At 52.0% G+C, this 17479-nt stretch overlaps 1 protein-coding gene across 14 annotated transcripts in view; it reads left to right on the forward strand.

Moving 5' to 3' along the window:
• Window positions 1–17479, forward strand: part of ANK1 (ankyrin 1) — a 213347-nt gene that overhangs the window by 155009 nt on the left and 40859 nt on the right. For 10 of the 14 annotated variants that reach the window (XM_027597655.2, XM_027597656.1, XM_027597645.2 and 7 more), the window contains exons 15-27: window positions 370–468; window positions 914–1012; window positions 5038–5235; window positions 7350–7448; window positions 9121–9219; window positions 9456–9554; window positions 10833–10925; window positions 11361–11433; window positions 12206–12229; window positions 13089–13182; window positions 14326–14404; window positions 16416–16513; window positions 16616–16840. In XM_027597655.2, the coding sequence (XP_027453456.1) occupies window positions 370–468; window positions 914–1012; window positions 5038–5235; window positions 7350–7448; window positions 9121–9219; window positions 9456–9554; window positions 10833–10925; window positions 11361–11433; window positions 12206–12229; window positions 13089–13182; window positions 14326–14404; window positions 16416–16513; window positions 16616–16840 (1379 nt within the window). The remainder of the gene's footprint in view (window positions 1–369; window positions 469–913; window positions 1013–5037; window positions 5236–7349; window positions 7449–9120; window positions 9220–9455; window positions 9555–10832; window positions 10926–11360; window positions 11434–12205; window positions 12230–13088; window positions 13183–14325; window positions 14405–16415; window positions 16514–16615; window positions 16841–17479) is intronic. The other 4 variants (XM_027597650.2, XM_027597654.2, XM_027597643.2 and 1 more) reach the window with 1 other exon arrangement.

A 17479-nucleotide genomic window follows, 5' to 3' on the forward strand; every position in this document is an offset into this window, starting at 1 on the left:
TCATCCCCTTATCATGGACTGGCTATTAGCTCTAGACAAATCGGGTCTGGGAATACAAGAAGGACTAAGATGAATCTTAGTCAACCCTTGCCCTCAACTAGTGAGTAGTGGAGTAACAACACAGGATGGTTATTATATGTGCCATCACCAGAGGTGCAGGTGGCAAATGGGAGAGGAAACCTGCTGATTCTTGGGCCCCAGCCTCTGGGAGGGATCAGAAATCGTGTCCTTTACGTGGCTGGTGTCTCCATGCCGGTGAAGGTGGGATGCCTCCTTTGCCGTGGCAAAGGGGCATCTTGTTCTGGGGGCGGGGGGGGGGGGGCACAGCTCTGACGCCCCACGCTTCTGACAGCCTGTGTCTCTCCTCAGAAAGGATTTACCCCTCTCCACGTGGCGGCCAAGTATGGCAAGGTCAGGGTGGCAGAGCTCCTGCTGGAAAGAGATGCGCATCCAAATGCGGCCGGAAAAGTGAGCTTGAACTTCCCGCCCTGTCTCAGCTTTGAGGCCAGAGCAAAGGACACACTTCGCTACTTGTGCCTCTTGTGTCCATCTTTTGAGTGGGCGGCCATCCAGGGGGAAGGGGCTCTGGCTAGACCCCCTTTCTGACAAGGGCCCTGTGCTCTTAGAAAAACCTGGTGGCCTTCTCTGAGCGAGTGTGTTGATTGTGCCGGGCCTGGCCGCCCACGGCCCCCGGGGCCCTGCAGAACAAAGAGGTGGCCCCGGGTCTGGTGGGTTATGCTCTGGAGTGACTTCAGATCAATACTGGATTTGGAAGCCTTTTAACCAGCCGGCACCATATATAAAAGAAGCGATACAGAGCCCCGAGCGGTGCTGTCGATAGATAGCTGGAGGGGTCGCTAGTGGAAAGCCAGCTGAGTGAAGGTGGTTGTCTTTGTTGTCTTGTTCCCTGCAGAATGGCTTGACTCCCCTGCACGTGGCTGTCCATCACAACCACCTGGACATCGTCCGGCTGCTGCTTCCCCGGGGCAGCTCCCCGCACAGCCCTGCTTGGGTAAGCCCGCCCTGGGCCACACACCCAGGGCTCCAGCCCCAGACCTGCTCAGGGCCACGGCCCCTGCAAGGCAGGCCCACCGCTGCCCCGTCAGCAGGGGCTGTTCCAGGAGCAGCGGGAGGGTTTTCCTGTTTTGCTTTTATTTTTACCTCAGAGATCTCGCCTCGCTCACACAAATGTTACCTGCTGTAATTGCTGCTATTTGGAGACCAGGAGTGGGGTGGGAAAGGGGTACCACTTCTCAGCAACAGATTACCTCACAGAGGTGGGATTCGTGTTACACAACAAACGGGTTCCCCAACGACTGTGTGTCAACTGAGTTCTGTCAGCTGCGTTTTGTCAGCCGGCTGTCAAGGGTCAGCATGTCCAGGAATCTCCGGGGGTGGTGAGACCTGTTGGCACAATGGCCCCACTTGGAGAACTATCCAGGGTTGCGGGGGACCCTGCCATAACCTTGAAGTGGGGGGGCCTCTTTCAAACGTGAATAGTCACCCCCAAATGTATTTCTCGTATGAGTTCAGACTTTTACATCAAGGTGTTTTTGCAACAAGGCACACCCCCATATATTACATGGTGGACATAAGGCCAGTGTGCCCGCCCCTGAAAGACGCTGCCCCGAGTAGCAGGTTCATTGCCTCTCAGGGGAACCAAGTAAATGGAGTTGACTGGGCTTGCTTATGTAAGATCTGACTTCGGGGCGGGGGAGGGGGTGGCGGGGAGCTAGTACAAGGTGAAGGGATAAAGCTAGTCATGAGGATCATTTTTGGAGACAGGCTGGCCTGTGTGGGACCAGAGAGCAGGCAGTGTTTGTTTGTGAGGGGAGGGGGCTGATGGTCACACAGGGGAGGAAGGGGAGAGGTGGGGGCAGGGCTCTGACACAAAGGATGCACCCATGGTCCCTGCACTCCGGGGAGCTCACTACAGGGCAGCCAAGACTCAGAAAACCAGGATAATTTCGGGGAGAGCACACCCCAGTCCTCAGCCACGTGGCAGGAGGAGCCTCCGGGGGGGGGGGGGGGATTGGTCTGTGATGACAGCTGACACCTGCTGACTTCAGTGGGAACACAGCCCGAGCCAGGGAAAATCAGTGCGGGCCTTCAGTTTGTCTCCCCTCCTCAGAACGGATGCTCATCTGAATTTTCCAGCATCACTTTGCTGGAGACAACAGCGTCTCCCAGACACCTCTGTCTCCTTGGGCTCCTGTCCCCGCTGTTGTAGCAAGCCCACGTCACTGTGTAGACGGAGCATGCGGCCCTGCTAAGATGTGGCTTACTCCTGCCTCTAAAAATAAAGAGCTGGACTCCCTGCCTCCTCACTCCCCTCTTTATAGAAAAGAAATTGGAGCCAGGTTCATGGTATTTAAAGAGAACCTTATCCAAGTACAAACCTTGTACAGATGGGGTTTGTTTCCATGGCAAAAAATAGTTTCCCAAGTAGTCTGGCAATTTTGTAGAATTTCACATGCAAATCTCTCTGCACCCAAACCAAACCCTCCCCCTTCTAATTTTGATGCTAATGTTGTTTTAACATTTAAGGGAGATTTCTCTCCAGCAGTGGATTCTTTTGGATGAGCTCATTTCCTTGGGGAAGTAGACCTTTTCGGGGCACACAGCCCTCCCTAACCTCTCTACCTGGCTGCCCCTGTCCTTGTCACCTACAGAAGGTCATTCATTCCCTTTAATCCTGCTTTTAGGGAAGCGCAGAGGGTTAGTCTCTGTTCTGAGAAGGCCACCTTCTCCTGTGTATGTCAGTTTTAACCAAGGGTCACCTGGCCTGAGCTGCCTCCAACACCAGGGTGCCCTTTGCCAGGATAGGGTGCTGCTTTTGCCAGTGTGCACACCCCCAGTTGCCCAAGTGACCTGGACTCCTGATTATACCGCTAGGAGAATACTGCAGCTCGCTCCAGTTTCTGCCCTTTGTCTGTTCAAAGAAGTCCTAATAATCATTGCTTTCATGCTGTGGATACCTGCTACAGACTGGGCATTGGCGAGGGGTTTAGCTGCCTCATCCCCGCTCCTCCCATGGACAGCGGTCCCTGATGCTCCCCTTACAGAGAGTGATCTCCTTTGGGGATGGCTCCAAATCTCAGGCTTCATCCGGCAAGCCACACCTCTTTCTTTGCTTTCTGTTGATACGATCCAAACATTATTTGTTTAGTTAATATTATAATCAAAATGTTGATCTCGTTATGGGAACACAGCCTAAAAAGAACGTATTCTCATTTTTTTTTAAAAGGAACACTCAAATGAATTATCTCACATAATTATTCAAAGGAAATGATTTTTTTAATTCAATTTAATTCTTTGGGTTTATTACAACTTTTCATTTCCCCACGAAGTCCACTTTCCAAGTGGCTCTTTCCCTGTCCTCCAATGCTATAAAACTGGAATGTTACTATACTGTCAGACCCCTTTTTTCCTCTTTCCTTTTCCTGATCAGTGATCCCGGCAGAATCAGAAACATTGGTTTGCACAGTCTGACAGACACTGGCGGGGAGGTTCAGTGCTCTGGGGTAGCGGGAAGAATGCTGGCCAAGGTGGGGAAACCAGGTGTTGTATGCCATGCGCTCTGGGACTGGCGGGCGTGGGCTTTGAAAGTATGGGTCCAGCTCAGAGTCCTCAGGCCTGGCCTCTCTTCTAGCCCTGAATGTGTGGGGGCCTCGCTACTCAAAGTGTGGTCCCTGGGCCAGCAGCCTCAGCCTCACCTGGAAATGCAGAATTTGGGGCCTCCCTAGAACTTCCGAGTCAGAGTCTACATTTGAGCGAGATCGCACGTGCTTTTTGTACACATTGTGGTTTGAGAAGCACTCTTCCAGCTGATAGAACCTCAGCTCTGGGGTCTGAAGGCCGGCATGGATTTCCTGTTGTTCATTTACTCGGTGACATGAGATATGGCACTTAACCTTGCCGAGAGTTGACTTCTTTAGCCACAAAATGAGATAATAATAAAAATGCCTACCTGACTTGCTGTACAAGGGACCATGTAGGTGAAAGGGGTTTCTAACAGTGATGACCAAATCAGACTTCATCTGTCTGCAGCAGGACGAGGGGCGCACTCTGGCTTGTAAACCCATGTACTGCTTCCTTCACGGAAAAGGTCTTCCTACCAGAGAGAGAGAGAGAGAGAGAGAGAGAGAGAGAGAGAGAGAGAGAGAGGAGCCCCTGAATAAACAGTATATGGTGTCATAGTCGATTTACTTTTGGCCAGGCTCCTTCATCTTGTCATGGCCTCAAACATCTTGTAAACCAGTGCACTGCAAAACCGTACGCAGGTTTATTACTTTTATATCTTTATTTTGGAAAACACCTTCACATATATTATCATATTTTATCCATCCAACAGCTGCAAGAAAAGAACACGCTGGATGTCATTATCCGCTATAAATGCCTTTTAAAAATAAGGATGTCTAGAGGTCACTGACTCTCCAGTCACCTGGCTAGTTAGTGTGGAAGGAGGACTGACTCCACATCCCCAGTTCCTTGCCAGGGACACCTGTCCCCTTACACCAGCAGTCCCAGCCCGCAAGCCCAGGGGGAGCCCGGGCTGTTGCACGGGGAAAGAAGAGGGTTAGGATCCTTTTCCTTCATGAACTATCGGGGGGGGGTGGGGGGGGGTGGGGGGAGAGTGGTTCTTGCAGACAGGAGCCTTTCATTTACTTCCCCAGCCTGCCAGTTCTTCCGTGAGCTGCCTGCTTGGATCCTAGCTTTTGTGGTGGCAGAGCACGCCCTGCAGACCAGTCTGTCAGAGCTTGAATACAGAAAATAGGGGGTGAGGAGCGGCACAGGATGTTTGCCGGCTGGGATGGGGGAGGCGCGTTGTGTTGGATCCTTCCAAATCAAAGGGATTTGGTTTGTTTGTTGACTTTAATTGCTCTCCTTGGAGACTCCAGCTCTGCTCAGTGGGTGTCCAGCAGGCCAAGAAGCAGGCCTCACCCTCCCTCTGAGGATTTAACATTTAAGGTCTCTGCTCATTCCTGTCCACTCAGCATTCTCTTAACCAGCCTCCCGATGCTTCTTCTGTTTCAGAATGGCTACACCCCTTTGCACATTGCTGCCAAGCAGAACCAGATGGAGGTGGCCCGCAGTCTGCTGCAGTACGGGGGGTCAGCGAATGCCGAGTCGGTGCAAGGTGTGACCCCCCTTCACCTGGCTGCCCAAGAGGGTCACGCAGAGATGGTGGCTCTGTTACTTTCGAAACAAGCCAATGGCAACCTGGGGAACAAGGTAAACACGGCTTCCCAAATTTGCCCTGCCGGTTCGGTAACGCTTTTGTAGTAGCTAACCAGTTATTCTCTTTGAATATTGAGCACCTACTGAGTGCAGTTTTATAAATGAATAAACAGGGTCAGAAAGGTTGCTCATTCCCCAGATTGCATGTCCCTGAGCCTACCTGATGCCAGAGCCTTTTCAAAATAGATTGATTTAAGGGTCTGCAAAAAAGATCAATATTAAAATCCATAGTACACTTTTCCAAATATAGGCTAGTGTCTACCTTCAGGAATGTAGTAAGTAATTTGGTACTAAATATTCTTTTTCTGTGGGAGAATATTTTAAATGCCCACCCATACACTAAACTAGCAGTTCCCAACCCAGGGACTATTGGTGGAGGAGTACAAGTACTTCCAAGACTGTACACAGCATTTTGGAAGGACGGGCACATGAGCATTTTTCTAGGCGAGGTCTTCATAGTTTTTCTCACCCTCTCAGAGGAATGCATGACTCCAGAAAGACTAAGAATCACTTATTTTTTTTAAATAATAGTTTTATTCAAATATAATTTACATACAATAAAATTCATCCTTTTGAACTGTCCTATTCAGTGATTTTTAGTATATTTCAGAATCGGGTCACCATCACCACTATCTAATTCCAGAACATTTTCATCACCCCACAAAGAAGCCTCATACCTGTTGGCAGCCACTCCCCATGTCCCCCAAATCTCTCAGTCCTCACCAACCACTAATCTACTACCTCTTTGAATTGGCCTATTCTGGACATTTCATATCATGGAACCAATACAAGGAGCCACTTCTTTAGATGATGAGGGAATGGTTTCAGAAAGGCAAGCGTTTTAAGGGTAAGCAGATCTGTTAAAACCCTGTAGATCCGTTGGTTCTTTTTGCACAGGTTTGGACAGGTGACCCCCAGGAGAGAACTGTTAGGGGCAGGACCGTTATATTGGATTGGATGCTTCGTTTCTTGCTTGTGCCATGCCATTTCACACAGGCTCTGTGAGGACCCATGAGGGTGATGGTGATTCTCTGTACTGGAGACATCCTCACTCATCCATGCACCACCTCAGGGAGCGAATTACCGTGTTATCCCAAGAATCAGGCAAGGCACCCAGAGACTTGTGACTGAGGTAGGACTGTTCCACCCCACCCGCCCGCCTGCTCAGGCCTCGGCTGGGGAGGGTTACTGCTCATGGGCCTCTGGTCGGCAGGCAGGGAGGTGCAGAAGGCCGAGGGGGGCCTTCCACCCTGGAGAGGGGACAGGCCCTGCCCCCTGACTCCAACTGCAGAGGAATCATAGCTCTGTTTGCCCCATAGTTAGGGGAGCGTACTGAGTAAGGTACCGGGGAGAGAAGACTTTTCCGACATTTTGGTGTGAGTGTGCACAAACCAGGCCATATCTCTGGCGCATCCTTATCCTCCTGAGAAAGGTGTGGTGAGAACTCCCAAGAATATGGCATTTTCAGTGCCAGCAGGTTCATCCATCCTTTGGCAGCGCGGGATGGGTTGTGAGGTGCTAGTCATGTGCCACGTTTGAATGGCACACTGTGCTTTCCAGTGTGTTTTCTCAAGTGAACCTTACTTTGCCCTCAAGATAGGTCAGTGATAACCTCTGTTCTAGGTAAGGAAAGTAGGATCTGAGGCTTATCTTAAATCAGGGAAGTAGGGAATGTTAAAAATGGAAAGTTCCATAAAGTTTATCTAGTTCAGAGGTTAGCAAACTAGGGCCCGTGGGCCAAAACCGGCCCACCACTTGTTGGTATAAATAAAATTTTATCGGAACATAGCCGTGCCTGTGTGTTTCCGTGTTGGCCATAGCCGCTTTCTCACTATAACTGACAGAGTTGGGTAGTTGTGACAGAGACATAAGCCTAAACTATTGACCATCTGGGCCTTAGCAGAAAATGTTGCTGACCTCTAATTTAGCTAAACCACCTCATTTTTTAGATAAGGATATAGAGGCTCAGAGCTGGAAGAGCTTCGTCCCAGGTCCCACAGCTGTTTGGTGGCTGCACAGCCAGGTTGGGCTCCTAGCCTCAGTGCTCTTTCACGGTGGCCCAGGGTTCTTTACTGGACACAAGGTGATGAACTTCTTTTTGTTTCCAGAGCGGACTCACCCCCCTCCATCTGGTAGCACAAGAAGGCCACGTTCCAGTGGCAGACGTGCTCATCAAACACGGTGTCACGGTGGACGCCACCACCCGGGTAAGGCAGGCAGCTCGTGCTTGTGTCTCCCTTCAGAATCAGGCCACCATCACCACTATCTAATTCCAGAACATTGGCTTGGCCTCCCTTCTCCCCTGTGCGCACCCTCGTCCTGCCCGGCGCCAGACTCCCTCCCGTTTCAGAGGCGGCTTGTTCGCAGAGCTTTGAAACCCCAAGGGCTCAGCAGCCCATTCTTCTCTGCCACTTCCTAGGGGCGGCAGTGGAGTTTGAAGACACCGATCCTAATGATCTTGCTTTCCGGTGGGGAACTTCGGAAAGTTTGCTAGACCTTTGAACCTCTGTAGTGAGAAACTAAGAGGAACATTTAATCATGATTCTATGACCTAGTCTATGTGAGCAGTGTGTCAAAATGTCAGGCTTTTGTGGATTCGCTTGAAAATTCAGGCCTTTTATTCCAGCAATTAGTTAAATCCAGTTCAACTTTCTGTGAACCACTTCTGTGTGCAAGAAGCTCTGTGGGGATAGTTGAGGATAACAGAGTGCACAGCACACAGTGGGGGACCTGCCTGGAGGACTTGCAGTCCAGTGTGGAGGGGTCAGGAGGAGGCTGGGGGAGACTGACGATCAACCATGTGATATTGAAGTCTCTTTGAGAAAAATCTAGCAACTGTTTGATCCCCAACTGTCTGCAGCTTCACCAGGAATCTGCTTAAAACCCAACAATGTTCTGGATCTTTGAGGTTTTTTGGGCCCACTTAGGTCTTTTGGGGTCCTGCATGAGAGACCCTATAGTGTGAGTTAGAATTGGGGGTCCCAGAGCCATACTATTGCTTGAGGTCCAGCCTGCAGTGTCTGTTTCAAGATAGTTTCTGGGATCTGGCACCAGCTCCTCAGGGACACTTAGGACCAAAGGGCTCAGGGAACCTTGGCTTGTCGGCTTGTAGGGAAGCACCCAACCATTCAGCAGAACGGATTTCTCGAAAATGAACTCCTTTGCAGCCTAAGCTCTAAGTAGTCAGTAATACCCCAAACCTGGTTGTTTCAAGCAATGACCAGTTCCTATACATTCCGTTCCATTACAACTCAGTAACCTGGACAGCCTTTGTGGGGTTTTTGGACAGTGGGATTTCACCTTTCTAGTGGAAATAAGTATGCCCTTGCCCAGGTTGGCAGCAACCTCCATGCAACAACGAGTCCCCGTCGGAGCCCCCTTCCCAGCAGACGGTGCGATGGAGGCTCTTTCCCTCTGGACTGATCTCCCCCGGCTTCTGCTAACCTGTGGCTCCCCAGCTTTGCCTGCTGTCTCCTCACACCTCCTCTTCTTTGTCTCTCCCTCTATGTGCTGCCTCGGAATGTGGGCCCCACTTTTTCTCTCTACACTCATTCTCGTCTGCAGGACCTGCACCTCGCATAGGTGTCTCCTTGCCTAGACCTCTTCATGGGGCTCAGTGTCCGTTTTCCAGTTGCCTACTTGGCATCTCCACTCGGCGCTTGCAGGCATCTCAAACTTCATTTGTCTGAAACCAAGCCCTGTTCCTCCCCAAGCCAGTGGACCCCACCCCTTTTGGCAGCTGCTAGCCTTCCAACGGGCTTCCTGGCCATCCTCCCTTTTGAACAGCCATTCTAAGGATTGCAGCAATGCCCAGCCACAGTGGCTCTGGGGATGCCCGGCAGCCCCCCTGCTCACTCATTCTCACCTCTTGCTTCTCAGATGGGTTATACTCCACTCCACGTGGCCAGTCATTATGGAAATATCAAGGTGGTGAAGTTTCTGCTACAGCACCAAGCAGACGTCAATGCCAAGACGAAGGTATGGGAACACTGGAGAGCTGACCTCTATGCTTCCTAAGTGCCAAATTAGGGTGCAGTCAGAGTTACTCTGGTGTGCCTGGGGCTCTGCCACAATGTTAAGCTTTGACCCTGGAGGAGGAACTGAGGAAAATGCATTTTTTGTGGGTTGCGCATAGAAGACAGGCTCTGTAATATGTAGGCAGTTCTTTCTCTCATAGCTAGTTAATCCTGTCAAAATGTCACCTCGCTTTACAGCAAGGATACAGTCCCTTGCACCAGGCGGCCCAACAAGGACATACAGACATCGTGACACTGCTTCTCAAAAATGGTGCTTCCCCAAACGAGGTCAGCTCGGTAAGTACCCACCAGTTTCCTCATTTCGGAAAACCGCTCTCACGGGCAGCCCTGTGAGACCCCTATTAACCACAGAGGCTCAGCCTGTCCTTACTGCCCGTCTGGGGCCTAGGCAGGCTGCAGTGAACTGTAGGTTCTGGTGAACTGTAGGTTATCCTTTTTTTTTTTTTTTAATTTTATTTATTTATTTGAGAGAGAGAGTGAATGGAAGAGCAGGGGGAGGGGCAGAGGGAGAGGGAGAAGCAGACTTGATCTGAGGACCCCAAGATCATGACCTGAGCCTAAGGCAAACGCTTAACCAACTGAGCCACCCAGGTGCCCCTGTAGGATATCCTTTTAAGTACCATTTACCCTCCCCCTTTTACCTTTATTTAAATATTACCTTTGAAACTCTTTCTATACTATGTGAAGTTGCTGTCAATAGAGTACAAGTGCACACAACCAAACATCTCAGGTGGTTCCTGCTGTTTCAGGGCTTCAGGGTTGTCTTTGACATCGGGATCATGGTTGAGTGGGGCTTCCTCATCCGACACCCTGAAGGCTTTACTAGATCTCCTCCTGGCCGCATCCAGCTCTGAAAGCATATGGACGTTTGACTGTAGATGTGGTTGCTAAATTTATAACTGTGGTCGGAGCTAAATCTGCACGGGGTCCAGGGCACATCCTGGGACTGGAGAACTCAAAAGAAAAATAAAGCCTCAACATCAATTTACTTCCACGTAGCTCTGTCTCTTCAAATAGGAGTAGAAGATACGCCCCTCCCCTGTTTCTGGTGATTGTGATTTCTGATTGGCCTACATAGTTCATTGAAGTGTGTATGGATTATTTTAACTATTTTAACGCTCAGTAACTGACACCCAAAGAACCGGTGTTGGGAGCAGTGAGCAGCGTTGCTCATCACTTTCCTATTCCAGAATTGCATATGGTGCTTTCCGGACCCTTTCCTTCTGGTCGGTTTGGTTCCCTCTTGGCAGTTCTTGGCATGTCCCGGCAGGATTTCCCCTGTTCTCGTTTCAAAACTCCCGCGCTCAGTGCTCCAGATTTAAAGGATCACTGCCCTCCTCTCTTCCGTACCCGGTCTTTGCAAGCATCGTTGCTAACACCCGTCTGGGCTCACGCATGTGCAGGGGCCTTGCTCTGGGCTCCGAGGTGCAACGTGTCCACCTAGACCCTTCCAAACAATTAGAACGTGAGCTTGGTCTGTGTAAAAGGGGCAATGCTTTACCCCCAGAGTCCATTCCTTGTCTGATGTCATCCGCTCTCTGCCGTTTCTCCCAGAATGGAACCACACCTCTGGCAATAGCCAAGCGCTTGGGCTACATTTCGGTCACAGACGTGCTCAAGGTGGTCACGGATGAACCCAGTTTTGTGGTATGTCCGCCTCTCCACTGCACCCACCACCCCCGACACACATAGCCTGACAGGGCGCCCCTGTGGGTTATTCAGGGAAAAGAGGAGCGCCTTCGGGGGACGGGGTAGGAAGCACCACGCCAAGGCGGGGCTGGGGCCCGCGGGGAGAGTGTTCTCCATCGCACGGAGTTGTGCTGCCACCTAGTGGCGAGAAGGCTCGGGCTGTGAGCAGAGCTAAGGGGGGTCAAACAGCAAGATGGGGTGGGGGCAGACAAGGCGATAGGAAGCTGGCGCTGCCTGTTTGCCCCCTTGCCAGACTTGAGCTTTCAGGCCGAGGGCAAAGACAAACCTCCTTTCCCACTTCCTTCCTCCACAGTCATAACCAGGTAACTGCTGGATCAGTGAAATGGCCCACTGTTCTAGTTGGGTTGAATTCTCTGCTTTTTCTCAATTTAGTTAACCAGTGACAAGCACCGGCTGAGTTTCCCTGAGACGGTAGATGAGATCCTGGATGTCTCTGAAGATGAAGGTAAAGTCTGGGATTAACAAAAAGCGGGGGCAAGTCAGGATGAAGGGAGCACAGGGGACGGTGAGCCCTCCCTCGCTGGGGGCTTCCGGCTACCTGCCATGCTGCACAGCCTCAGTCTGCAGGTCTGTACCAAAGCCAGAGAGACCCGCTTTTTAATGATGTTGTGTGTTATCAAAAACACTCCTTTAGTGTAATTTTAGGAGAAGGAAAAATCGACATCTCAGAGATTAAAATACAAAATTCCGTGAAGTTTCATAAATATATGTGTTTACATATGTAATACAAGGAGTATGACTCTACTCAGATCAACTGTCAGACTGTAAAAAACTGCGATAAAGTTTTGCCTGAGGTTTTCCTTGTGCTTTGAACAAATAAGAAGTTATTCATTTAAATTCTGGAAGAATTTTTTCTTAGCAAGCTACACTTCTGACCCCATCGTGGGTCAGTAAGTCTTGGAGTGTATCGTGGGTCAGTAAGTCTTGGAGTGTATCTATTATTATGAAACGACTAGAGTTTCAGCTTCTGTGACCCACAGAGTGCTTTAGTATTTTTTCCTGCCCCACATAAGCCCATCTCTTCACGGAAGTCTGAGGGGACCCGTTGTGATGTAAAATGGTGGGGTTGGTCTGGATTCTCCCTCCAGCCCCTGGTGGTATAACCGTGTTGGCGAGATGATTCAAGCTCCCTTTGTATCCCCTTTAATGATATGCCTCTTGCTTTAACTGACTTCAATCCTGTCCTTTCTTAAACTTGGCTCTTCTTTGCTTTCCAGGAACCGCTCATATAACTATCATGGGTATGAAACACTTTCTGTTCCCTGTGGCCCTTTCTCACGAGTGCACCCCACCCTAAGCAATCCCAGCTCTCACTAATCCATTCCTGCTTTCTACCCTCCTCCGATGGCTAACAGTTCGGAGCCAGGAGCTTGACTCTAACAGGAGATGTGCGCCCGTAAGATCCATGCCCAGGCGGGTGGCTCCCGCCTCTCCATTTTCGTGTCTGTGCCCATGCCACCGTGTTCGTGATCATAACTGCATGAGCCGTTCTTCCATTCTGTCAGCTTCAGATCACAGAGCCAGGCCACTCACCACCAAGTGACAGGAAAGGACACTGCAAGGTCGAGGGCTCCCACTCCAGTCCAAGCAAGGAGAGAGACACAAAGAGGCAGTCTGGCTTGCAGACTTAGTTTGAACCTTTTGGGAAGGGACTTAGGAAATCATGAGGTTTCGGCTGCTGTCATTGCCAAAAAGCCTAGAGCCCTTCAGAATGAATGGGTTCAGTCCCACTGTAGTTGACCCTTCTGCAGTGTGCCCTGTGGCAAAGGACAGAAACAACTCTTTCCTTGGTGTCTGCATACCTTGCGGGGGCTATTGTGAGGTACGACTTGTCAGGCCGAGACAGTCCCTTCTGGGCTGTATTTTTTGTCTTCCACAAAGCCTGGCGTAGACTGAGCTGTGAGGAGCTGGCTGCCCTGCTCTGGGCACCAGCGCTGGAGGAACAGGACTGGCCGAAGATGCTGTTAGTGGTCCCCTTGGAGCAGCAAGGACCTTGCTCCACTCCTCGGGAGCCAGCACTGAGAGGAGTGGGAGAGCACTTTTTTAAAAAGAAAGAGGAAATCTCCATTGTGTCCCTCACATCAGCTTGTGTGGTTTCAGGGGAAGAACTCGACTCCAAGGCTGAGAGGCAGGATTCCAGGGATATAGACGAAGAGAAGGAGCTGCTGGATTTCGTGCCGAAGCTGGACCAAGTGTAAGGAGTGGGCATACCATGGACGTGCAGGTCCAGCTCTGGGACACAGAGGAGAGGGAGGCCCGAGCAGAAGGCCAGGCGCCACGTGTGCCACTAACGGGGATGGGATGCTGGGTGGTCAGACTGTGGCATCCTTAGGATCAGCGAGCTCTGTGCCTTGACCTCCAGATGGGGACACAGAGGCCCCCCCTTATGGCATGCTGTCCGGCAGTGTGTGTCCCTTCGTCTTCCGTGACCTGCTCCCAACTCTCTGCCTCCCTCTCTCGGTCTCCTATTCACAGCCCTTCCCTCTCCTGCACCCCCAGTTTCCCACCAGAAAGGTCCCCTGAGGAAGGTTCACATTCACAATGGTGACCAAGCTAAGCTCACACGCTGACCATGTCCCTCTGTCATCATGGCACCTTAGGGAGACCCACGGAGGGTTTGTGTCTGCCTGGAACACATCCCTCCCTCACCCTGCAGGGAGTTATTCCCATGTGGGTCCCTCGGCACACAGGGAGGTTTGGCAAATAAGTCTAAAAGCGACAACTCTGTAGAAACACCAAGTCCTCAGTGTTTTCTGAAAAAATAGACGTGTGCCGGCTCAGTCCCACAGCTTCTACTAAACAGGGCAGTGGACCAGTGGGAAGTGAAACCCCAGAATAGTTAATCAGTTAGTATTTATTGGATAAAATATAAATCCCAAAACTCAACATCATTAGTACTTACTGCACATCAGCTAGAAAGAAATACGAGACTTGATCGTTCATAAAGAACTGACCGATTTATTTGGTGGGATCACAACACACACACCCAGAGAATGAGATGTTAAGGCCAGAGTGAGGATCCTACCAGTAAGGGCTGTGAGACTGAGAAGGAGTTGATAAGTGTGAGGGAAGGCTTCGTGCAGGAGGCAGCCCCTTCACCTGGCTTGTGAAGGTCAGCTGGGCCCCGGGGAGAGGCTCTGAGGCGAGGGGAAGAGGCTGGTCTGTGTGCAAGGCTGGGAAGTATTGCCTGTGTGATGGGCGCTTTGGGGTGCAGCAACGGGGGCAGGTGGGAGAGGTTATCACGGGGGTACAGAGCTGTTTTGTTAGGCCTCCCGTGGTAGATGGGGGCCACTTAGAAGGATCATCCCTTTGATTTCCCAATGTTCTGGGCATATAGGGTGGAATCTCCAGCCATCCCGAGGATCCCTTGTGTCACACCTGAGACAGTGGTGATCAGATCGGAAGAGCCAGAACAGGTAAGAAGCACCTTTTCTCTTTTTTCCCGTCGGCGGAGAGCGGGTACCCCAGGACAGTGATGGTTTTGAGATGACCTGCAGTACAATAGCAACTACGAATTCTAAAGCCTGTGGCGCTTACCAAGCTCTTAGATCCTTGCTTCCATGTGTCCCTTGCCGACCCCCATGCTGCCCGAGTTCTTACCCCAGATATGAATGATAGGAGCCTCCGAGGACCCAAGAGTGTGCAAAACACGCTCGTCCAGACACAAGAGAGGCTCCGAAATTCTGGCTCCAAAGCCCGTGCTGTCCCGGCCACAGCCACCACCACCCCACCCTGGGCACAGGCTCGGTGCCCCCGCAGCGGGTCACGGTGCTGGGGAGGCAGCTGAGGCCGAGCTGCACACACAGGAACGGACCTCCTCTCTTTCACATCCGTTATAAAGGGGGACAGTTTCTGCCTCCCCTTCCTCAAGGGATTATTGGGAGCTGAAAAGACCAATGCAGACAGGAAGGGGCGTCAGAGAGTGCTCCCAGGGGGACTGTTAGTCATCATAGTCCCCAACTTGCGGCTTCCCTGGATGCCACCTGAATTTGTCCCAAAAAACAGTAGGGTGGTTTCAAACAATTTAATTCCCCTTGATTTCATTGTATGCTATTTGGTACCTTTTTTTTTTTTTTCCCCACGGCGAGGGGGTCTTCTAGGATAAAAAGCAGTGTGACGTTTGGAGATTGGAGATTATTGCCCTGAGGCCTGGTAACCAAGCCGGGCATGGCCCATCTCCAGCCATGGCCGGTCTTGGCCTTCGCCACCCCGGGACTCCGGGTGTGACGGCAGCAGCCATAGCCCCGCACAGAGGTGGCGTGCAGGGACAAGGCAGCTAGGAAGCTGTCCCATCAGCCATTCCATGCTAGGGTATGTCACAGTGCTGTGATGCTGTTGTCACTCACGTGGAGGCATTTGGGAGATAGGGTCAACTATGGCCCTGGCACAGCTCTGGCATATTCCCCGGATGCTGCCAAAGACTAGAAAGTCACCGAGTCAGCCTATGTCCTGTTGTTCTGTGACCAACCCATTCTCTTCAGCTTCTTACTAAATCATGAACTCAAGCCAGCGGGTATTCCTGGATTCCTACTCCATGCCCTGTTCCGGGCTCGACGTAGAACTGTGAGACCCAAGCCTGCCCCTTAGGAGCAGATGGGCCAACTGGGAAGGGTGGGCTCAGATATCTGAAGCTACTTAACCCAGAATGCAGGAAGAATCCCTGTCCTGGTGCTCGATCGTGCCGCGTGAAGCCTTCTGGATTAGAGTCATGGGAAAGCTTCGTGTAGGAGGCAAGGTGTGAGGGTGGGTGGACTGGACCAGCGACAGAGAGGGGCAAGGGCATCAGGCCCCTGGGAGTGAGAGCAGAGTTGGGAATAAACCCAGAAAGGGCCGAGGGCCAGATGCAGACCCTGCTGGCTTTCCTGAGTCCTTGTGATATGCAAGGCCCCATGTGTGGCAACCCCATGTCTCTGCCACCACAGCGTCACTGAGGGGCAGGGACCATCCCATTTGCAGATGAGGCCACAGGAAGCCCCCCAAGGGTAGGGTCTGCTCTGGTCACCTCCTATATCTCAGATGCCTGCAAGATAAGTCACTTGCCCGAGCTAAGTAGCTAGTAGGTGATGGTGCATGGCTCCGGTGGTGAGTCTTCGAAAACCAAGCTCCCTAGAACAGGGTTTTCACACTGGGATGTGGCTGGAGGAAAGAGCGGGTGGGTCTGCCGTTTGTGCAGTAGATGTGGGACCTAAAAGGAGCCAAGGAGAAGCCATGGTGGTAGGAAGAAGTCTGTGCTTCCTTTTCGACTCCAGGAAAGACTTGTCCCAAAAGGGTCAGTGGTGAGTGTGTGGGAATACTTCCTCTGGGTCACTTGCTTTCTGGCAAGGAGATGCTCCCAAGCCTCCCCAGCCCGGAACACCACCAGCTGGGCGGGACTAGCTCCCGTGGTCCAGGAAGTGATGGGGCCATTGGCCTTTCTCTCCTCCTCAGGCATCTAAGGAGTATGACGAAGACTCACTCATCCCCAGCAGCCCGGCCACAGAGACCTCAGACAACATCAGCCCAGTGGCCAGCCCTGTCCACACAGGGTGAGTGACCCCTGTGACGGGGCCTCGTGGCTTCTGGGCCCTCGCTCTCCCTGTCTCAGAGAGAGTGCACAGAAGCCCGACACGGGTCTGCCTGTGCCGTAGGTTTCTGGTGAGCTTCATGGTGGATGCCCGAGGAGGCTCCATGAGGGGCAGTCGTCACAATGGCCTGCGGGTGGTGATCCCGCCCCGGACGTGCGCCGCACCTACTCGCATCACCTGCCGCCTGGTCAAGCCCCAGAAGCTGAGCACGCCGCCCCCGCTGGCTGAGGAGGAGGGCCTGGCCAGCAGGATCATTGCGCTGGGACCCACGGGGGCCCAGTTCTTAAGGTGAGAGGTCACTCGAGCTGGACATGCATGTGCGCGGCACGTGTCCCTAACCTGTCCCCACCCCACTGGTCGGTCGCAGCCGCCCCAGCAGCAACCACCCAGAGCCAGGCCGGCCGCAGGGCAGAGGGAGAGGCGAGCCCCGGAGCCCCAAGCCATCTCAGTTCTCTGCTGTCCTGACCGAGGAGCAGAACCAGGAGCTCGGACTCCCCTTCTCCCAGATACACCATAGCCCAGGGGGAGCTTACTCCTCTCAAACCTTGTAGGACACTAGGGAAGGGTACTGAGAAGACAGGGCTACTTTGGGCCCCCCAAGGGTTTAATTCTTTAAGCTCTAAAATGGTATATCTAGAAGACAGCCCTGCAGCATTGCCCCCAAGGACAAGATTAATGGGCTTCAGAGACCTATTCCTTTCCCTTTCCAAAGCGAAGTGTGGGGTTCTACTTGAGCTCTGTTATGCACCAGGCACCAGGGATGGTAATGCTGGGGCAGGTCTTGCCCGGGAGGCCCTGCCCGTCCATCTTTGTGCACTGCCATCCCTGCCACCGAGTTTCCACCCACCATAGCCTGCAGAGTGCTTTCGTGTTGACTTTCCCTTTTTGATGTAGTCATTGAAGCCTCCCTCTGAGGGAAGTGTCATC

This window comes from Zalophus californianus, chromosome 2 (assembly GCF_009762305.2).
Source record: "Zalophus californianus isolate mZalCal1 chromosome 2, mZalCal1.pri.v2, whole genome shotgun sequence".
Classification (NCBI taxonomy): Eukaryota; Metazoa; Chordata; class Mammalia; order Carnivora; family Otariidae; genus Zalophus; species Zalophus californianus.